The sequence below is a fragment of the Mya arenaria genome, chromosome 15 (genome assembly GCF_026914265.1).
Source record: "Mya arenaria isolate MELC-2E11 chromosome 15, ASM2691426v1".
Lineage (NCBI taxonomy): Eukaryota > Metazoa > Mollusca > Bivalvia > Myida > Myidae > Mya > Mya arenaria.
In genome coordinates this window covers 2444153-2462045 of record NC_069136.1, presented here as the reverse complement: position 1 = coordinate 2462045, position 17893 = coordinate 2444153, and the positions used below count along the sequence as shown (strand labels likewise).

Sequence of the window (17893 nt, the reverse complement as noted above, 5' to 3'; positions counted from 1 at the left end):
TTCAACTAGCATTTTGTTTAAACACAAAAATCTGTATTATGTTATTTAACTCATAATCACATTTTTCAGTTCTGTGTACCTCAGTGGATTGAGATAAAGAAGCATCAATTTCCTACATATTTTTTTCATATTATTTAATGATTTTCATCAAGAACAAGATGCAAAGAACACCAGCTGTTTTTGATCTGTCTGTTTTTTAAAATTTATGAATATTCTTCCTTATACGAGGGGTGTTTTGTGAGAAGTTGCAACCAGTGGTCGAAATGAGCACAAGCCCGCTTGTTCATCCAAAAGACTAATTTCGATGACACAGCTTCCTCAAAGCATAACTATTGAAAAGGTGTTGAATTTTTTTATAAGCTCATCATTTTACACTTTTCCACATGCACACATCATACGTAACCAGTGTCAAGTTATTGCACTTTATTGCATCCAGCCACCCACGCATTGCTCTGCACTGGTTACAGAATATTTGCAACAGAACAATGGCCAAGTTTTGCCACATCCACCATATAGCCCAGACATTTCACTGTCTTTCCTGCACAGTGTTCAGAAGAACTTACAAAGGTATTTTCAGACAGGATTTACCGCTCAGAGTGTGTGGATGCCATGGTGGAATACTTTGACGGACTTAAATAGATGTTTCTGACCCAAGATAAAAGCTTGTAAGTGGAATAAGGTTGACATGCCGTTGCTTCCACTTTAAGTACTGAAAACACTCCTTGTTCAATATATCTAATCATTTGTTTATTTATATCATACTTAAATATACACTGTCATATTCTTGCAGATGCGCTATCAAGTCTAAGGTGTGGAAAAAACGGGGACCGATTTGTGGACCACGTTACAGAAAAGTTTGTAATTTAAACAGTTCATGATTGTGACCTTTTACCATTTTCTATTTGGAGCAGCTATGTATCACTGGCCGGGTTAAAAAATGGACTTTTTCCAATGGTTTTAATTTTACATTTTAAGTGCAGTTCCCTATGCTCTTGTTCATAATATAAAGAGATTTTAGGCTGACATTTGGGGTTTTCAGATATGGTCATTTGTTGTGTCTGTGATATTTATCTTTTCTATCATTATAAATTCAAATAATTCTAATGGTGTTAATGAAAAAATATACTTTTAACATTTTGAAAATGGTGATATTATGTAAAAATAATCTTTTAGAGAAAAATTTTCAGCCCTGTTCAGCTGCCAAAGCCAAACGTGTTAATAAAGTTATCCATATATGATTAAGCCAATTATGAGTAACTATTTGACATTGAAGATAATTCCCATGTAATATATAATACCAGGAACTGTTGTTTATTCTTCACAGAGGAGATGGCGGAGACTTAGACCTGGGTTCACAGTTCCCTCTTGTACATAGAGTCGGGGTGTCACCGGTCAGACAAGCCGGCAAGGCCCAGAGGCATGATGTTCACATCCTACCATCTGTGAGGCATACACCCGACATTGGACATGGTAATAAAAATGCTTGTATATAGAGTAGAAGTACCAAGGTCAGACAAGCCCACAAGGCCCAGAGACACAATCTTATCAGTTCCCCCTTTTACATAGAGTAGGGGTGCCACAGGTCAGACAAGCCGGCAAGGCCCAGAAACACAATCTTAGCAGTTCCCCCTTGTATATAGAGTAGTAGCGTCACCGGTCAGACAAGCCCCCAGGCCCAGAGACACAATCGTAGCAGTTCCCCCTTGTACATAGAGTAGAGGATCACAGGTCAGACAACCCCACAAGGCCCAGAGACACAATCTTATCAGTTCCCTCTTGTACATAGAGTAGGGGTGCCACAGGTCAGACAAGCTGGTGAAGGAGGCATGATGTTCGCATTCTACCTTCTGTGAGGCATACACCAGACATTGGACATGGTAATATACACACTTCAAAATAAAGAGTAGTCAGTGTCACAGGTCAGACTACCTAGCTATGCCAATCTTTGCATTCTCCTACATTGTAGCTCTTGGCCCTCAAAAAAACTGAAAGGCAAAAGTAGAAAAAATGGTAACTAATCAACTATGAATCTTCAATGTTAGACAATGAGCTGTGGTCAGAATTATCACAAGTCCTGCACTAGTATTATATTGGCATAGTTAAAAGAGTCTCTCACTACAGATCGAGATGGAACCAAGTTCAAATCCTGCTGCTACTTCTCTCTATTCTTATTGTTGACCCCGCTTGCAGTTGAGAAAAAGTTGTAGTTCTTGTATGTGTGTGCATCCGTACATCTGGTGTCTGTCTGGATGGAATCTAATGTCCAGGCTGTATCTTGACCATGCATTATGGGATTTTCAAAAAACTTACCATGAAGGTTAACCAAGGTAAGATGGCCTGTGGCACACAAGTTTTAGCTCTGCACCTCAAAGGTCAAGGTCACGCTTAGAGGTCAAAGCTTGAAATATGTCTGTGTCAAAGGTGTTTTCGCCAGGCTCAACATGTACTTATATAAAATCGGACCTTCTTAACTATATTTTTTTCCATTATTTTTTAGACATTCTTCGATAAGAAGAAAAATGTAGCTTATTTGCAGCTGTTAAATATGTGAAAGGCAGGTAGTTTTGAAGGAATTTTGAGGGAAAATTTGCATTATAAGGCAAAATAAAATCATATGTATGGTTTCTGTGACATGTCTGAAAAAAATAGGAAAGGTAGGTTTGTTTTTTCTTTTTTTTCTGTTCTTCTTTGTTCAGGGATGATAAAATTCCGGAATTCCGGATTTAAGGCCTCACAGATCGATTTTGAGATTAATGTAAATCTGTTGAGTTTTTTTCCAGGGGGGAGGGGTACAGGGAGCGAATCAAGCTCAGTTGGAACAATATGGGCACGAAAGGTGAGTTTTCCAGTAGTGTAAAGCCGGAAATTAACGAACCATTTTACGTCTTGGCAATCGAGCTATATGATTGGTTAAGATAGCATCCGGTGATTACTGAAATTACCAATGGGACTAGAAGACAGTATCCAGATGGTCGTATCCGGATATGACAGACGACGAAGACGAATAAACGAGTATTGGAAAATTGAAAAAAAAGGACCACCACCAACTTCTAAAAACATTGATTCGTCGATTTAAAGGGTATATTTGCCATTTATTTTTAAGAAAAATTCCCGAAACGTTTCTTTTTAAGTTAATAGAAAGTGATCAAACTAATAATGAATTTTGCGCATGTAGCATTATTTTGGACATCCCGATTCGGATTGTGTCATAATAATCAATTTTTATTTTACAAATTTTATTTGGCTGATTGAAGTTTACGCTGTAAACCGTTTATTATTCTCATAATGTTTGAAGCATTGTTCTCAATAAGAAGTGACTGTTGACCATAATGGGAGGTTCAAATGAAAATTGGTTTGGTTCAAATTTAAAAAAAAAGAAGAAAATAAATATTTTGTAGTAGTACATATTACGTAGAGGCAGTCATTTTATTTTCTATTTCGGTCAGTTCAACAAAACTTCTTGAGGACCCAGTTTGAGTGAGATTTAAATTCTATTGTTGTAATTTGTATTTCCAGGTATGTTGATGGTTACAAAAGTCAGGGATGAACATACACCTCAGCCAGACTGCATCCAGTTGTTCCTGTCAATGACTGACAATTCAATTCAATCCAGAGGCCATGATACTTGGATTTATGACTGAACATGCTCCCTGGCACCACAGTAGTGTGTCTTACTTAAGACACTTGCCAAAGATACAAAAGCTCTCAGCAAATTAAAACTGCAAAGGTGTACAGCATCATACAAGATGACTTACGGAGTGGCAAGACATTTCAATGATGAACATGTGGAGGAGTTAATGGATCTCGGTTTTGTTTCAACTAAGACAAGTCAACAAACACAATGAGAAAACTGTTGCAGCTATTTTTCTGCTAGAGAGAAAGAAATAGTGTTGAGACATTTGGCCTCCTTAAAAATCACAAGAGCTGATTCTGAATCAATTTTCATAGAATTTGAAAGCCAGTTTTAGAGACTTGAACTGCCGTGGGACAATCTAGTTTGTGTGCTACTGGACTCATATAACCCCACGAGGGGAAAGAAACTGGCTTAGGGACCAGAATACGTCAAAGTCCACAATGGCTACACTGCCAAAGCATTTAAGTCCCGTTTGGATATTACTTGGAATAATATATGGTAATAATTAATAACATTATATTCTCATCAAATGTGCAGAAAATGAAATAAATACTCTTTATATGATACATAAAAATTGGATAATCAACACTTTTACAATAAACATTTGCAAGTATGATAATCGATATGTTGTTCATTATTATAAATCAAGCAACCCACAGTGTAGACTGTTCATACACAGGCATTTGATCATAGCCAGTTGAGTTTTATGGGAAGTGGACAAATGAACCAAAATGTCAGTTACATGTCTAATGCCTGTGGCTTCAGATAAAAAAAGGTAAATTTAACTTTGTTTAAAGACAAAGGTGTTAAACTTCACTGCTAAGATTCCTGATAATTGTTCTAATTGTGGATGTCTCGTGTTGAACATAATTATATCGACCAAACCGAAAGGTGAACTCCTTGAACACTATTCTAAGGCAAAAAAGGGTATTAGAATCCCTGAAATATGGAAAGCTTCGGGGGGCTTTGCCCCCCTTGTCCCCCCACCAGGGCTTTGCCCTGGACCCATTGGAGGCCTTAAGCAGCCCCCTGAACCCCACGCAGACATTTTCAGGATTGGCAACTTGGCTCTGTTATCATCCCTGTTTGTTGTGTAACATACCCTGTATATTAATCATATGCATGTATTTTCTACAACTTCTGGCTGTAGATGTTGTATTGATAAACACTGCTTGTATTTACCTTTTGGCTTATACTTGTGTTTGAACAATTTCCGCATAAGCCAATAATGGGGCTCTCTTAGTGCACAGGACCCCAGTGTTCATGTAAGAAAGTTTGTCACATAAAATCTTAAACAGGTTCACATGAGGTCTTAAGCAGCTGACCAATGATGGCTGATGCTAAAACATAATCTGATTTACCCAGGAATATGTATCTGCCTTTTACTTCATTGTTTGACATTTCTTTTGACCTGGTGACAAACTTTTGTCTAGAAAACAGACTTATAACTTAAATACTGAGCACAATGTCTGAGCAACAAATAATTGTCCGAAGGTACAAATATCAATTTATTCCACATTTTACTTGTATTAGCGTATGTAAATTACTATTCATTTCTTACACATAATTTTAAAACTAGCTCAAGAGTATTATTTTATAGTAATGCTACTTTCATTAAAACAATCTCGTCCTTTTAGGGTTATACCCTAACTGCTTTAAAAATATTACATTGTTAGAAAAAACTATAGAAAAACCCTTGTAAGGATTCACTATCCTCATTCACGGACGCTGACACCAATGTTCCAACAGTTGATGTGATGCTTGTAGGTTGATGAAAGTTGTGAAATATCTCTACAAATGTCCAATTTTGGGGATATGATCCCATTTCCTTTGAAGTTTTCAGATTTACCAAATACGTAGTTAGTTTAGCGGTTTGAATTTAGAGTTGATCTCTGGAACCAAACATATTGTTTTGTTTGGCCAAATTTTTTTGTGGGGAAACTTGATGATGGCTTTTTCTATAAATGCTTAAATGCAATCTGGTATTCTTACAACAGAGGATTATAACAGTAATTTACACTGAATAAACATTATTTTTCTCTTTTGCAGAAAGCCATGTAGTGCCTAAGGGACACCAGACCAACCCTAGCAGATTCAGGTCTCATCCATATAAACAGAATATACAAAGGCAGAGCTTTAAATCAGGAAATCATAGTTTACCCATGACAAATGTCAACAATAAGGGTACAACAAACAAATCATCTACTTCATCTGGTAGGCAAAGAGGTCAGTTTTCCAGTGACCAAGCTGAATATAGTGGACAAAGAGGTACCGTGGATAGTCATAGGGATAGAGCAAATACTGGTTGTAGTAAATTAGCCGATCACCACAGAAATGGTGAAACTATTGTTCAAGCTGGTGCCTCTGGTGGTGAGATGTCATCTACTAGTGGTCAGTATGTTGGTCAGTATGTTGGTCAGTATGATGGTGAGACAGGAGGGGTGGTTGACAGCCAAGAGGACCTGTTTGAGGCTACTGGACAAATGCCTGATTGTGGAGTCTTTTACACACCTGGAGCAGCAACCGGTTAGGGAAGTTTTGCTGGATGCTTAAATAAAAGAGTATAAATAAAACTTATTGTCGAAGTTTCTAAATGAAATTTTAAATGCCACCTTCGGTATCATTGGAAGTCCAAATGAAAATTTCTAACATTAAATTTGTTCAGTCAACTTGTTAGATTTTAACATTTGCATAAGAACTTATTTGGGGCGGATCCAGAATTGATGTTACAAGGGGCATATCTTAGGGGCACAACCTTTTGACATTCGCCCTATCCTCAGAACTGAAATTGAAATATTAGATTAAAATTTTGGTAGGGGGATTTTGAAATCCCCCTAGAATAGTTTAACAATTTCAAGTATGAAATGGTGCATTTTAAGCTCTTTTTTTTAATACTTTTTTTCATAAAACATTATCTGATTTCATATCAGATTCTGTTTTCATTCACATGAGGTATATACTATTGGGTAGATTAAACTATTAAATTATAAAAACATAATTGTCTTAAAAAATAATTATCTTTATTGAAATGAGTATATATATATATATGATGGTGCCATATTTGTGTTACATGATTCTATAACTATAAAATCATGATTTTTTCAGCCCCAGCCAATAATCAAGGACTTGAAAATCGTTTGAAGTCGGTGTCTGAAATACGTATCCTTGCATACCATTATATATCATCAAAACTCAGTTTTTAGCTCACATGAGCAAGTTGTGCTCAGGGTGAGCTTTTCACATCTGGCTTCCATTCGTCGGCCTGTTCGGTTGTGAACAATTGCTTCAAATCACACCTCCAGAACCGCCTGGCCAATTTAGATAAAACTTCTCTGGGATGTTCCTTGGATGGTTCCTATTCAGAACTGTTCAAAGAAATTCCATGCAGAACTCTCCCGGTAGCTTTGGCAACGGAAAAGTAAAACTTTGAAAATCTTTTTAATAAAACCATAAAGTATAGACCTTAATTATATGGTGTGTTACATTGTCTGTTGGTCCTCTACCAACTTTGTTCAAATTATGCCCCTGAGTCAAAATTGACCATGCCCCTTGGGTGGTTTCCCTTGAAATATGTTCGAAGAAATGAATTTCATGCATAAGTCTGGTTTTGCCATGGCAACCTAAATGAATAATTTACTAAATGTTCTTGACAACAACCATAAGACCTAGAGCTCAGATATTTGGTGTGTAACATTGTCTAGAGATCCTTTACCAGGATTGTTATGCCCATGGGATCAAAAAATTTCAAATAACTTTCTTATTTCTGTATAGCAATTCAGTTATGACAAACACTTTCTAATGTTGATACCTTTAAATGACACATTAAGATAGTGATCTATAACATTATGTCATTTACAATGACTTACTGGTAGATTTTTTCTCGTGGCATTGATCAGTATATATATATATATATATGCTGATTTACAACAAACCTTAACAAAATATCAGCTATGGATTTCAGGAGAATATTTAAATTCCAACATTTTAATGTGGTTCAGTCAAAGGTCTTTGATGATGTAAGTATCAGGTATTAATGATAGATAATTGTTGCCTACTACTACTTTATGCAAAAATCTTATATTAGTGCATCAAAGCATTGAACAATGGCATGTTCACCTAAGGAATGAATTGTGGGATTGATGTCATTATTGGGGTATAATAATAATAATAATAATAATAATAATAATAATATCTTTATTTTAAGAAGGTGACATATTAAGATCATGTACAAAACTACAGAATCTTATTTTCGATATGGCCCTCTGAAACAGAATGAAAATATGGCAAATAATCATAAGACAAACATGAAGACGATGCTAACAACGATGACGATGATGATGATGATTATAAGTATGCTGTTGATGCTGACGATAATGATGCATATGATGACATGATGATGATGTTGAATCAATATTAGACAGATACTCTCAGTTAAATATAATTATGAATAAAACATCACAATTTGTATAATCACAAGTTTCCTATGAGGTACTGTTTGACCTTTATTTTATACGTATTAAAGTTTTTTGATTCTCGTATTTCCAAAGGTATATTATTCCAAACAATTCTGCTGTAATATGTAAACGATGCTTTCAAATAATTAGTACGAGGTCTAGTTTGTAAAACAATATCTTTGTGTGCCATTGATCTTAGCATATATACATTATTGTCTGAAACTGTTACTAATTCTGACATATATGATGGAGCCATGCTATTCAACGTCTTGTAAACTAATACTGCTGCGTGGTATTTACATCTATCCGAGAAGTTTAGCCATTTTAGTTCTTTAAATAGATTTGTTGATGAATCTCGTTTAGATTTACCAAGTATGATTTTTGCAATTCGTTTTTGTAAGTTATTTATTTTATTCACATATGAATTGGTTCCCTTGCCCCAGACCAAGCAGCCGTAATCAAAATTTGGCAGAATATATGCATTGTAAAACATTCGTTTTGTATCAGGTGTGAGGAAGTATATTATATTTTTTAGAAGTGCAATTTTCTTATTCAGATTTTTACAAACATAATCGATTTGCACATGCCAGTTTAGTGTATTATCTATATACAACCCTAATAACTTTTGCACAACAACATTAACTATTTGAACATCATTAATACAAAGTTCAAGATTCCCAGTGTTTTTTAATTTATTTGCAGACCCTATTAACATGCATTTAGTCTTGGAAGGATGCAATGACATATTATTTAGTTGACACCACTTATTAACATAATTTAAATGATGTTGTAATTTATTTTGAATATCCGTCAACTGATATCCAGATTCATAAAGTGTTGAGTCATCTGCATATAGATCTATATTTAATGTTGGATGCATAACTGCAATATCATTTATGTATAAAATAAAAAGCAAGGGTCCCAGTATGGAACCCTGGGGTACCCCAGATGTAACAGTGAGTTTTTGCGATTTAATTTTGCCAATCTTTACAATTTGGTTTCTATTTTCAAGATATGATTTAAACAAATTCAATGCTATTTCAGAAAAATGATACAGTTTCAATTTATAAAGAAGAATTTCATGATCAACTAAATCGAAAGCTTTTCTCAAATCCAAAAATATCGCACCAACTAGTTTACCACTGTCAACATCTTTAAGCCAAGTATCTATAAGTCTTATTAGAGCAGTGTTACATGAATGGTGTTTTCTAAATCCAGATTGTGTTTTGTGTATGACATCGGTTTTCTCAAAGTACAACTGTACCTGTGTCGCTATATGCCTTTCAAAGATTTTTGATATAGTTGGGAGTATTGAAATGGGGCGGTAATTATTGGGGTCCTCTTTGTTGCCCGACTTGAAAATTGGTATTACTCGTGCTTCTTTCAGTTTATTAGGGAAAACTCCATGATATGAACGCAGTTGGGCTGGTTAAAGTGTGTGGAGTCCAAAGGTTCTGTAACTAGAATGACCTGAATATAAACGGAAACAGTTTACCATTTATTATTGCATAAAATGTGTGTTTTCGGTCTGTTATCATGGTGCGTTAAAATGCAAAAACATGGACGTTATCGGTAGAAAACGTGCATTATTCAGTAAATTCACGTGCCTTTAAACCAGCTTTTTGTTTTACATAAGCGCTTTCAGGGCTCGCATCATAACAATGGCAGCTGAGCGACCTGGTTTCTGACCGAAAGTGGGTCAAGGATGCCAACTTTAACACAAAAACAAATTTCAGCATATCCAGCTGTAAACAAATATCAACAATTTAAATAAACCGCATCTAACTTACATATTTTCTTCAGAGTTGTCTTTTCCTGGCAAGCTGATGTGTGTTTACTAGATAGTACTTTCTGCAGTTGTTTTGACTATTTGTTTCCCTTAAAAGCACTAAATTAAGCCTAAAACATTCAACTCCTCCAAACTTTAGTTATTTCTGTCGATTTTATTCAGAACATAGGACTTATATGGACATGATTCCATTACGTCGTATGCAATGAACACAAGAAATTTCAAGTCTTTTTTCTCTGATGCTGAAGATGCTGTACATTTTATTAAGAACATGTTTACAAAATTTTCAGGCTTAAGTTAGTTGTAAAAAAACAAATAATGGTTAAAATAGGACTATATCGGTAATTAATCAATTACCCAATAGGTATTGTGTGTAAATAATCCCAGTAATCCAGTCACTTTAAAAAAAAAAACACCTTCCAAACGAATGAACACTGCAAAAAATGGCGTTGAAACAAAATGCAACTGCCCAGTTATGTTGCGGCCTGAATCAAGCTTAATGTAAAACTTTTTCAATGACCACTCATCACGTCACACAAGCACCTGTTATGGAGGTTATTTTGAACTAACTGTTTTTGTATTTTCGTGACATTTAACAGCCTTTTTAAACACGATCATTTCTCATGGTGTGTATTTTATGCAATAATAGCGATAATACACCTTTTTTCGGTAGTTACCATCTGCAAAGGCCCTTAAAATAGTTTACAACCCTCCTGCTTCGCACACGGGCTGTAAACCATTTTTGGGGCCTTTGCAGATGGTAACGACCTCAAAAATGTGTATTAACCCTATTTTACGTCACAATAATGCAGGGAAAAATTAATCACTTCAAATCACTTTTAAACATAAAATTGAAAAGCTTGTACAACAATACATTAAACATATTATAAATTTACACTTTCTTATACATGTTGATATAAGGGTTTTTTGTGGCCTGTTAATTGGCACAATACAAACAATTACAAGATAAGCACTTTAATTTGCATGTATAATTTTTATAAATGCGATGATTCACAAAGGGATCCGAACATACCAAATGATGTTGTGTTCATCGGAAAATATTTGCAGCTGCTCAAAGTTGTAATTATTTAAGGAATGGAAGTTGAGGTGAAAATATTAGGGATTGTTGTAGGTCCTTAACCATGTTAACCCAACCTCTATCTTAATTGTAAATCAAGTAGTTAATTCCATTGCATATAAAAAAAAAATAAGCCAGCAATCAGCATATAACAAGTGTTAAATTTCAAAACCAGTCTGACTGCACTAATACTAAAATTTGATAGATGAGTGTTCCCTGGCTCATATGATTGACATAGCGCTACTGCAAATGGTTGGAGTCAGTCTCGTGGTAAAGGTGTCTTAGTTTACCTCTCACACAATGGGTTGGAGTTTGATTCTGGGCACCACACTGCAGGGGACCTTTGCAGCCTCTTAAAAATGATACCTTAAATCAGTACTGGTTTTACCCAAGAAAAGGCATCAGGAGAGATTTATACCAGTTTTCAGCTGCCTTCACAGTTGAGCTTAATAGGCTACTGTGTAAAACTACACACTGCGAATGTCAAAAGCAGTGAAATTGTTTTGGAATGTTGAATCTGATTGTTTACTATTTGCTTGTAGGAACATTTTAGGCATGACCTCTGATCTTCAAAGTGGGGTTACAAGTTTTACATTAGCTTCAGCTTTTTCATTTCTTTTAAAGCAAATTTTAGGTATCCTTATGGTTGCTTGTGAAATTGTGCATGCAGTAATGTTATGGAAATACTGTGAAGTTAATACATATTGGAATAAAGCTATCTGCATGTATAATTTCAATAAAAAAATATTTCCAAATTATTATATGGTAGCATTTCCACAATTTCTCAGTTAATGTTAAAAGTTGTTTACATTAGAGATTATTTATAAGTGCGTATATGTATATTTATATTTGTATTTATATTTGTATGGTTGTAATGTATATTTTACAGGTGATGTATAGCGACAGGTCCCTTGTGTTGTGTTCTCCGACGGGGTCTGGCAAAACTGCTGTGTTTGAGATGGCCATTGTCCGCTTACTCTCTGGACAGAACAACACATACATCAGTAGCTATAAAATAGTGTACAGTAAGTGACTTCTTTAGTAAGTGACTATACATCAGTAGCTATAAAATAGTGTACAGTTAGTGACTTCTTTAGTAAGTGACTATACATCAGTAGCTATAAAATAGTGTACAGTAAGTGACTTCTTTAGTAAGTGACTATACATCAGTAGCTATAAAATAGTGTACAGTAAGTGACTTCTTTAGTAAGTGACTATACATCAGTAGCTATAAAATAGTGTACAGTAAGTGACTTCTTTAGTAAGTGACTATACATCAGTAGCTATAAAATAGTGTACAGTAAGTAGTAAGTGACTTCTTTAGTAAGTGACTATACATCAGTAGCTATAAAATAGTGTACAGTAAGTGACTTCTTTAGTAAGTGACTATACATCAGTAGCTATAAAATAGTGTACAGTAAGTGACTTCTTTAGTAAGTGACTATACATCAGTAGCTATAAAATAGTGTACAGTAAGTGACTTCTTTAGTAAGTGACTATACATCAGTAGCTATAAAATAGTGTACAGTTAGGGACTTCCTTTACAATCTATATACACAAGCTCTCAAGTTCTTGAACAAGTCTCCAGTTTAAAGTTTTTCAAGTTAAAAAAAATAATTACAAAGTGCATCATCAAAAATTAGTTGTCATCATGGGTGTCCTCACCGGTTTGCAAAATCTTTTATCTTTCTCCATACCTCAATTATTTTTACAATTTTTTTAATATGAAACTGTGGAGACAGATTTTCACATATGGTAACTACTATTTCACACAGTTCAGGCCTTTATTATCTATTTCCCTTGACCAAATGAAAAAAAGCACAAAAGTTGGTTTGTATTTTATAAGTTTCGAGCTATAGACGATGTGCTCATTGGCATGCAAAAACTATAACCATGGCCACTCGAAAACACTGAATGATATTCAATTAAACTTGTAACTTGTTACTAGATGCATGTTTATCAAGGCACATAACTCGGGCCTTTATACCGTTTACACAAGTTTATGCTGTTGGTGTGAATAATTCCCTGTTTGTTCACACTATACCCGGCCATGATATGAGATAATACAAAGATGAAGGTGTCAAGAACATTTACATACAATGTAAAGCTGTTGCTTTTATTAATTGTGTAGTTTCCACAAGTTTATCATTTCTGATACAATATCGACAAAGAAGAATTTGAGGGCTTCGAGGAGAGTGTCACGAGAAGGACAAAATTATATTGTTGTTTATTTTTATGTATGTAACAGTGCAATGAACTATTAATGTGCTTTTCTTGATCATTTTATGTTTTATTAAAAAGAAAACTACATGACGGTATAAAACAAATTAACAAATAAAATATGGTTATCATGGTTTACAATAAACTTTGCCATTTTCACAATTCAAAAACAAATAATAACTGAAAACAAACTTGCTGCTGCATTTGGTGGCTACCAGTGTTGTGACATTTTTCCACTGCGCCCTATCTATAGTATCAGATGTTTTGAGTCCACGTCTCTCTCTCTCTCTTCCCCCCCCCCCCCCTTTTCTAACATTTATTTGCCTGTGTCCTATCTATACTAGTGTCCTTTACACAGTGATTTAGGGTAATTGTTAAATTATAGTTGTCTCAGAAAATGCACAAAAGATGCCAATGCTTAAATGTTTTTTTCTGCATTCCGGCACCTGCTTTTTGTGCTGTTGTTTGAAATGACCATAATGTTGGTTCTTCAAAAATGTACTCTAGTGGCTCCAATCAAAGCTTTATGCAGTGAGCGATATGCGGACTGGCGTGAGAAGTTTGAGGCATTTGGTCTCAAGGTGATGGAACTGACTGGTGACACGGATCTGGAAGACTTCTACGAACTGCAGCAAGTCAACATCATCCTTACCACTCCGGTGAGTTGACCCTCCATTTCCATATGTTTACACTCCTAAGGTATTCAAATATTATTATATCCCCACAAACGAAGTTTGAGGGGGTATATAGGAGTGAGCTTGTCAGTCGGTCTGTCTGTCGGTTTTCATGGTTTCCGGACGATAACTCATGAAAGGCTTGACAGATTTGAAAAAATTTTGGTACACAGGTGTTACATCAGAAGATACAGGTCAAGTTTGATATTGGGGCTGGTGGGGCCAAGGTCAAGGTCACTGTTACTAAAAATAGAATAACGGTTTCCGGACGATAACTCATGAAAGGCTTGACAGATTTGAACAATTTTTGGTACACAGGTGTAACATCAGAAGATTCAAATCAAGTTTGATACTGGGGCTGGTGGGGCCAAGGTCAAGGTCACTGTTACTAAAAATAGAAAAACGGTTTCCGGACGATAACTCATGAAAGGCTAGACACATTTGAACAATTTTTGGTACACAGATGTAACATCAGAAAATACAGGTCAAGTTCAATATTGGGGCTGGTGGGGCCAAGGTCAAGGTCACTGTTACTAAAAATAGAAAAACGGTTTCCGGACGATAACTCATGAAAGGCTTGACAGATTTGAAAAAATTTTGGTACACAGGTGTAACATCAGAAGATACATGTCAAGTTCGTTATTGGGGCTGGTGGGGCCAAGGTCAAGGTCACTGTTACTAAAAATAGAAAAACGGTTTCCGGACGATAACTCATGAAAGGCTAGACAGATTTGAACAATTTTTGGTACACAGGTGTAACATCAGAAAATACAGGTCAAGTTCGATATTGGGGCTGGTGGGGCCAAGGTCAAGGTCACTGTTACTAAAAATAGAAAAATGGTTTCCGGACGATAACTCATGAAAGGCTAGTTAGCTCCACTGGCCCTTTTACTTTAAACGACATCTCCTCTGAAACTGATAAGCGGATTTTGACAAAACTTCACAGGAATGTTCCTTTGGTGGTCCTTTACCAAAATTGCTCAAATGGTTCCGGTCCATTGCACAATATGGCCGCCAGAGCTAAAAATAGCAAAATCTTTAAACGACATCTCCTCTGAAACGGTTTGGCAGATTTTGATGAAACTTGACAGTAATGTTCCTTGGGTGGTCCTTTATTAAATTTGCTCAAATGGTTCTGGTCCATTGCACAATATGGCCGCCACAGCTAAAAATAGCAAAATCTTTAAACGACATCTCCTCTGAAACGGATAGGCAGATTTTGATGAAACTTGACAGAATTGTTCCTTGGGTGGTCCTTAACCAAAATTGCTCAAATGGTTCCGGTCCGCTGCACAACATGGCTGCCAGGGCAAAAAAATAGAAAAAACCTTTAAAGAACATCTTCTCAGAAACCGATGATCAGATTTTGATGAAACTTAACAGAAATGTTCCTTGGATGGTCCTTTATCAAATTTGCTTCAATGGTTTCGGTCCACTGCACAAGATGGCCCCCAGAGGTAAAAATAGAAAAACCTTTAAACGACTTCTCCTCAGAAACCGATGATCGTATTGCAATGAAACTTGACAGAAATGTTACTTGGGTAGTCCTTAACCAAAATAGCCCAAACAGTTCTGGTCTGCTGCACAACATGGGCACCAGAGCTAAGAATAGAAAAAAACGTTAAACTACATCTTCTCAGAAACCGATTATCAGATTTTGATGAAACTTTATATAAATGTTCATCGGGATGCCCTTTAACCAAAATTGCCCAAATGGTTCCGGTCCGCTGCACAACATGACTGCGAGAGTTAAAAATAGAAAAACCTTTAAGGACTTCTCGTCCGCAGTCTTCACGAAAAACATTTTAACCTACTAGCCAGATGGACTAGCATAATGGCATATTTTACTAGTCCGAATGACAATCTAGTAGTCCGACTATTTTGCCACATTATAAAACTGTATGCTTGAGGTAAATACCTATTTCAATTGAGCAGCTTGCAGTTTGAGTAAACATTTCTTTATTATGATGCTCATGCAGTGATAGGGAGTGACATCCTTCTGTTGGGAATAGTGCTCCTTGTTTTTCAGAACCTATGGGTACTATGTAAAAACAAAAGGCATCTTGCTTGAATAGACTGTAATAATATCAACATGGTTAGAAAAGAAATGCCATGCTTTAATAGCTTTGATTACATTTTACTACTGAATTACCTCCCTTTAATAGAAAAAAAAATAATGTCTTAATTTTTCACGTATAGCATCTTTAAATAATTTTAAAACAATAATAATTTATGAGTAAACATATAAGCATAAAGTTCTCACAAAAAGATCAATTTAAAAACCTTACATTTATACATAGGAAAATATATATAGACTGAACATTAATTTTCGTTTATGTGACATTCTGAAAGTTTATGAAACAGCTATTTTTAGTAACTTAAATGGCCGAAAAGTGTAAGTGAAACACCAAGTTGATTCTATCTCGTCAGTTCTTGTTCAGGTTAGATATTTGCTTCATAATCTATTCAGATTAAATGTTAACCGATGATCAGATTTTGATGAAACTTGACAGAAATGTTCCTTGGGTGGTCATTAACCAAAATTTGTTAAATGGTTCCAGTCCACTGCACACCATGGCTGCCAGAGCTAAAAAATAAAAACTTTATACGACTTGTCGTCGAAACCGATGACCTTTTTTCGATAAAACTTGACAGAAATGTTTGTTTGGTGCTCCTTTACTCAAATTGCCCAAATCATTTCGGTCCACTGCACAACATGGCAGCCAGAGCTATTAAAGTAATTTTTTTTTTTAAATAACTTCTCCTCAAAAATTGATGATTGTATTTCTATGAAACTTGACGAAAATGTTCGTTAGGTGGTCTTTGCTTGAACCTTTTGGCCAGTGGAGCACAGGCACTGATGTGCCTCTTGTTTTTCTTGTCAGCAGTGTAACTTCTAAATTACTCAACAGATTTAAATAAAACAATACATGCATGATAAAAGAAAATGCAGTGTGCAGTAACCTTGGAGTTATGGCCTCTTTTCAAAGGAATGGTTTGCCATTACTGTGTCCAGGCGGCATTTGGGGGTATTCGTCACTCCTGTGACAGCTTTAGTTTAAATTGCATTCACATTCCGATGAAGGTAATAACTTTGGAAACCTCTGATCTTGCTGAATTGATGTTTGTGATTGGTCACATGACATTTTATTGCAGTAAATTGTTTGTGATGTCGACAGGTTATGTAACAGTGTTGCCGAAAAACACCAAACATTCTCATATTGTCTGAAGATGTCAAGTATGCATTTCTTTATACTACTCAAGGTTTTATTATCCAAAAACATGTCTCAAAGGATACATGTTTGAATCATGTAAAATATTGATATGTTGTAAAGTTATTGGCCTTCCCCACCCAGTTTGTATTGTTTGAAGCCCTTAAGTGTGTATTTCGAAAAGTTGGGCCAGCTTTGTAAAAAATTTCAATTTCAAACAAGTCTCAGGTTACAATTTTACCTGAATTTCAGTGAAAGGTCAATTAAATATATTCCACTCATCAGATCAAAGAATTTAATTACCAGCTTAAATCTGGGCCTCCGCAGTGAAATTATATTTCGATCATGCACCAAAATTCAACAAATGTCTTCACTGTTTCCCCTTGCAGGAAAAATGGGACAGCATGACAAGGAAATGGAGAGAAAACAAGTCTGTCATGCAGGCCATATGTCTCTTCTTAGTGGATGAGGTCAGTGAATTTCCATTTGTACCTTACATATGTCATGAAAATACCTTAGGCCAACAAGTGAAATGATTTTGACTTGAATTGATGGGCATTATATTGAACAACCTGAGTAGATATAAGAATGAAAGATTATCTTAAATAAATGCTAAGATGTCTAACTTATCCTTTAGTTACTCATTTCTGTCATTGTATTTGACCAGACAGTCATAGATAAAATACATAGTGATGGGTCACAATGGTGTGGGTTTTTTTTACCGCAATGTGAACTGTGATCTAGCCATGGATAAAACATATTGATGGTACTAGCTTGTATTTGACCAATGTGTTACAAATAATTTCATTATATCATCTTACTGACCACCCTA

General features: G+C 35.5%; 1 protein-coding gene across 1 annotated transcript in view; it reads left to right on the top strand.

Annotated features, from left to right (window-relative positions):
* The first annotated feature begins 485 nt into the window (after positions 1 to 485).
* Positions 486 to 17893, top strand: part of LOC128220071 (probable ATP-dependent DNA helicase HFM1) — a 51600-nt gene continuing 34192 nt past the window's right edge. Inside the window, exons 1-11 of the mRNA XM_052928324.1 lie at positions 486 to 567; positions 791 to 854; positions 1325 to 1442; positions 1641 to 1714; positions 2781 to 2836; positions 5684 to 6160; positions 6740 to 6793; positions 7583 to 7650; positions 11845 to 11980; positions 13683 to 13834; positions 17451 to 17531. Coding sequence (XP_052784284.1) covers positions 486 to 567; positions 791 to 854; positions 1325 to 1442; positions 1641 to 1714; positions 2781 to 2836; positions 5684 to 6160; positions 6740 to 6793; positions 7583 to 7650; positions 11845 to 11980; positions 13683 to 13834; positions 17451 to 17531 — 1362 coding nt within the window. The remainder of the gene's footprint in view (positions 568 to 790; positions 855 to 1324; positions 1443 to 1640; positions 1715 to 2780; positions 2837 to 5683; positions 6161 to 6739; positions 6794 to 7582; positions 7651 to 11844; positions 11981 to 13682; positions 13835 to 17450; positions 17532 to 17893) is intronic.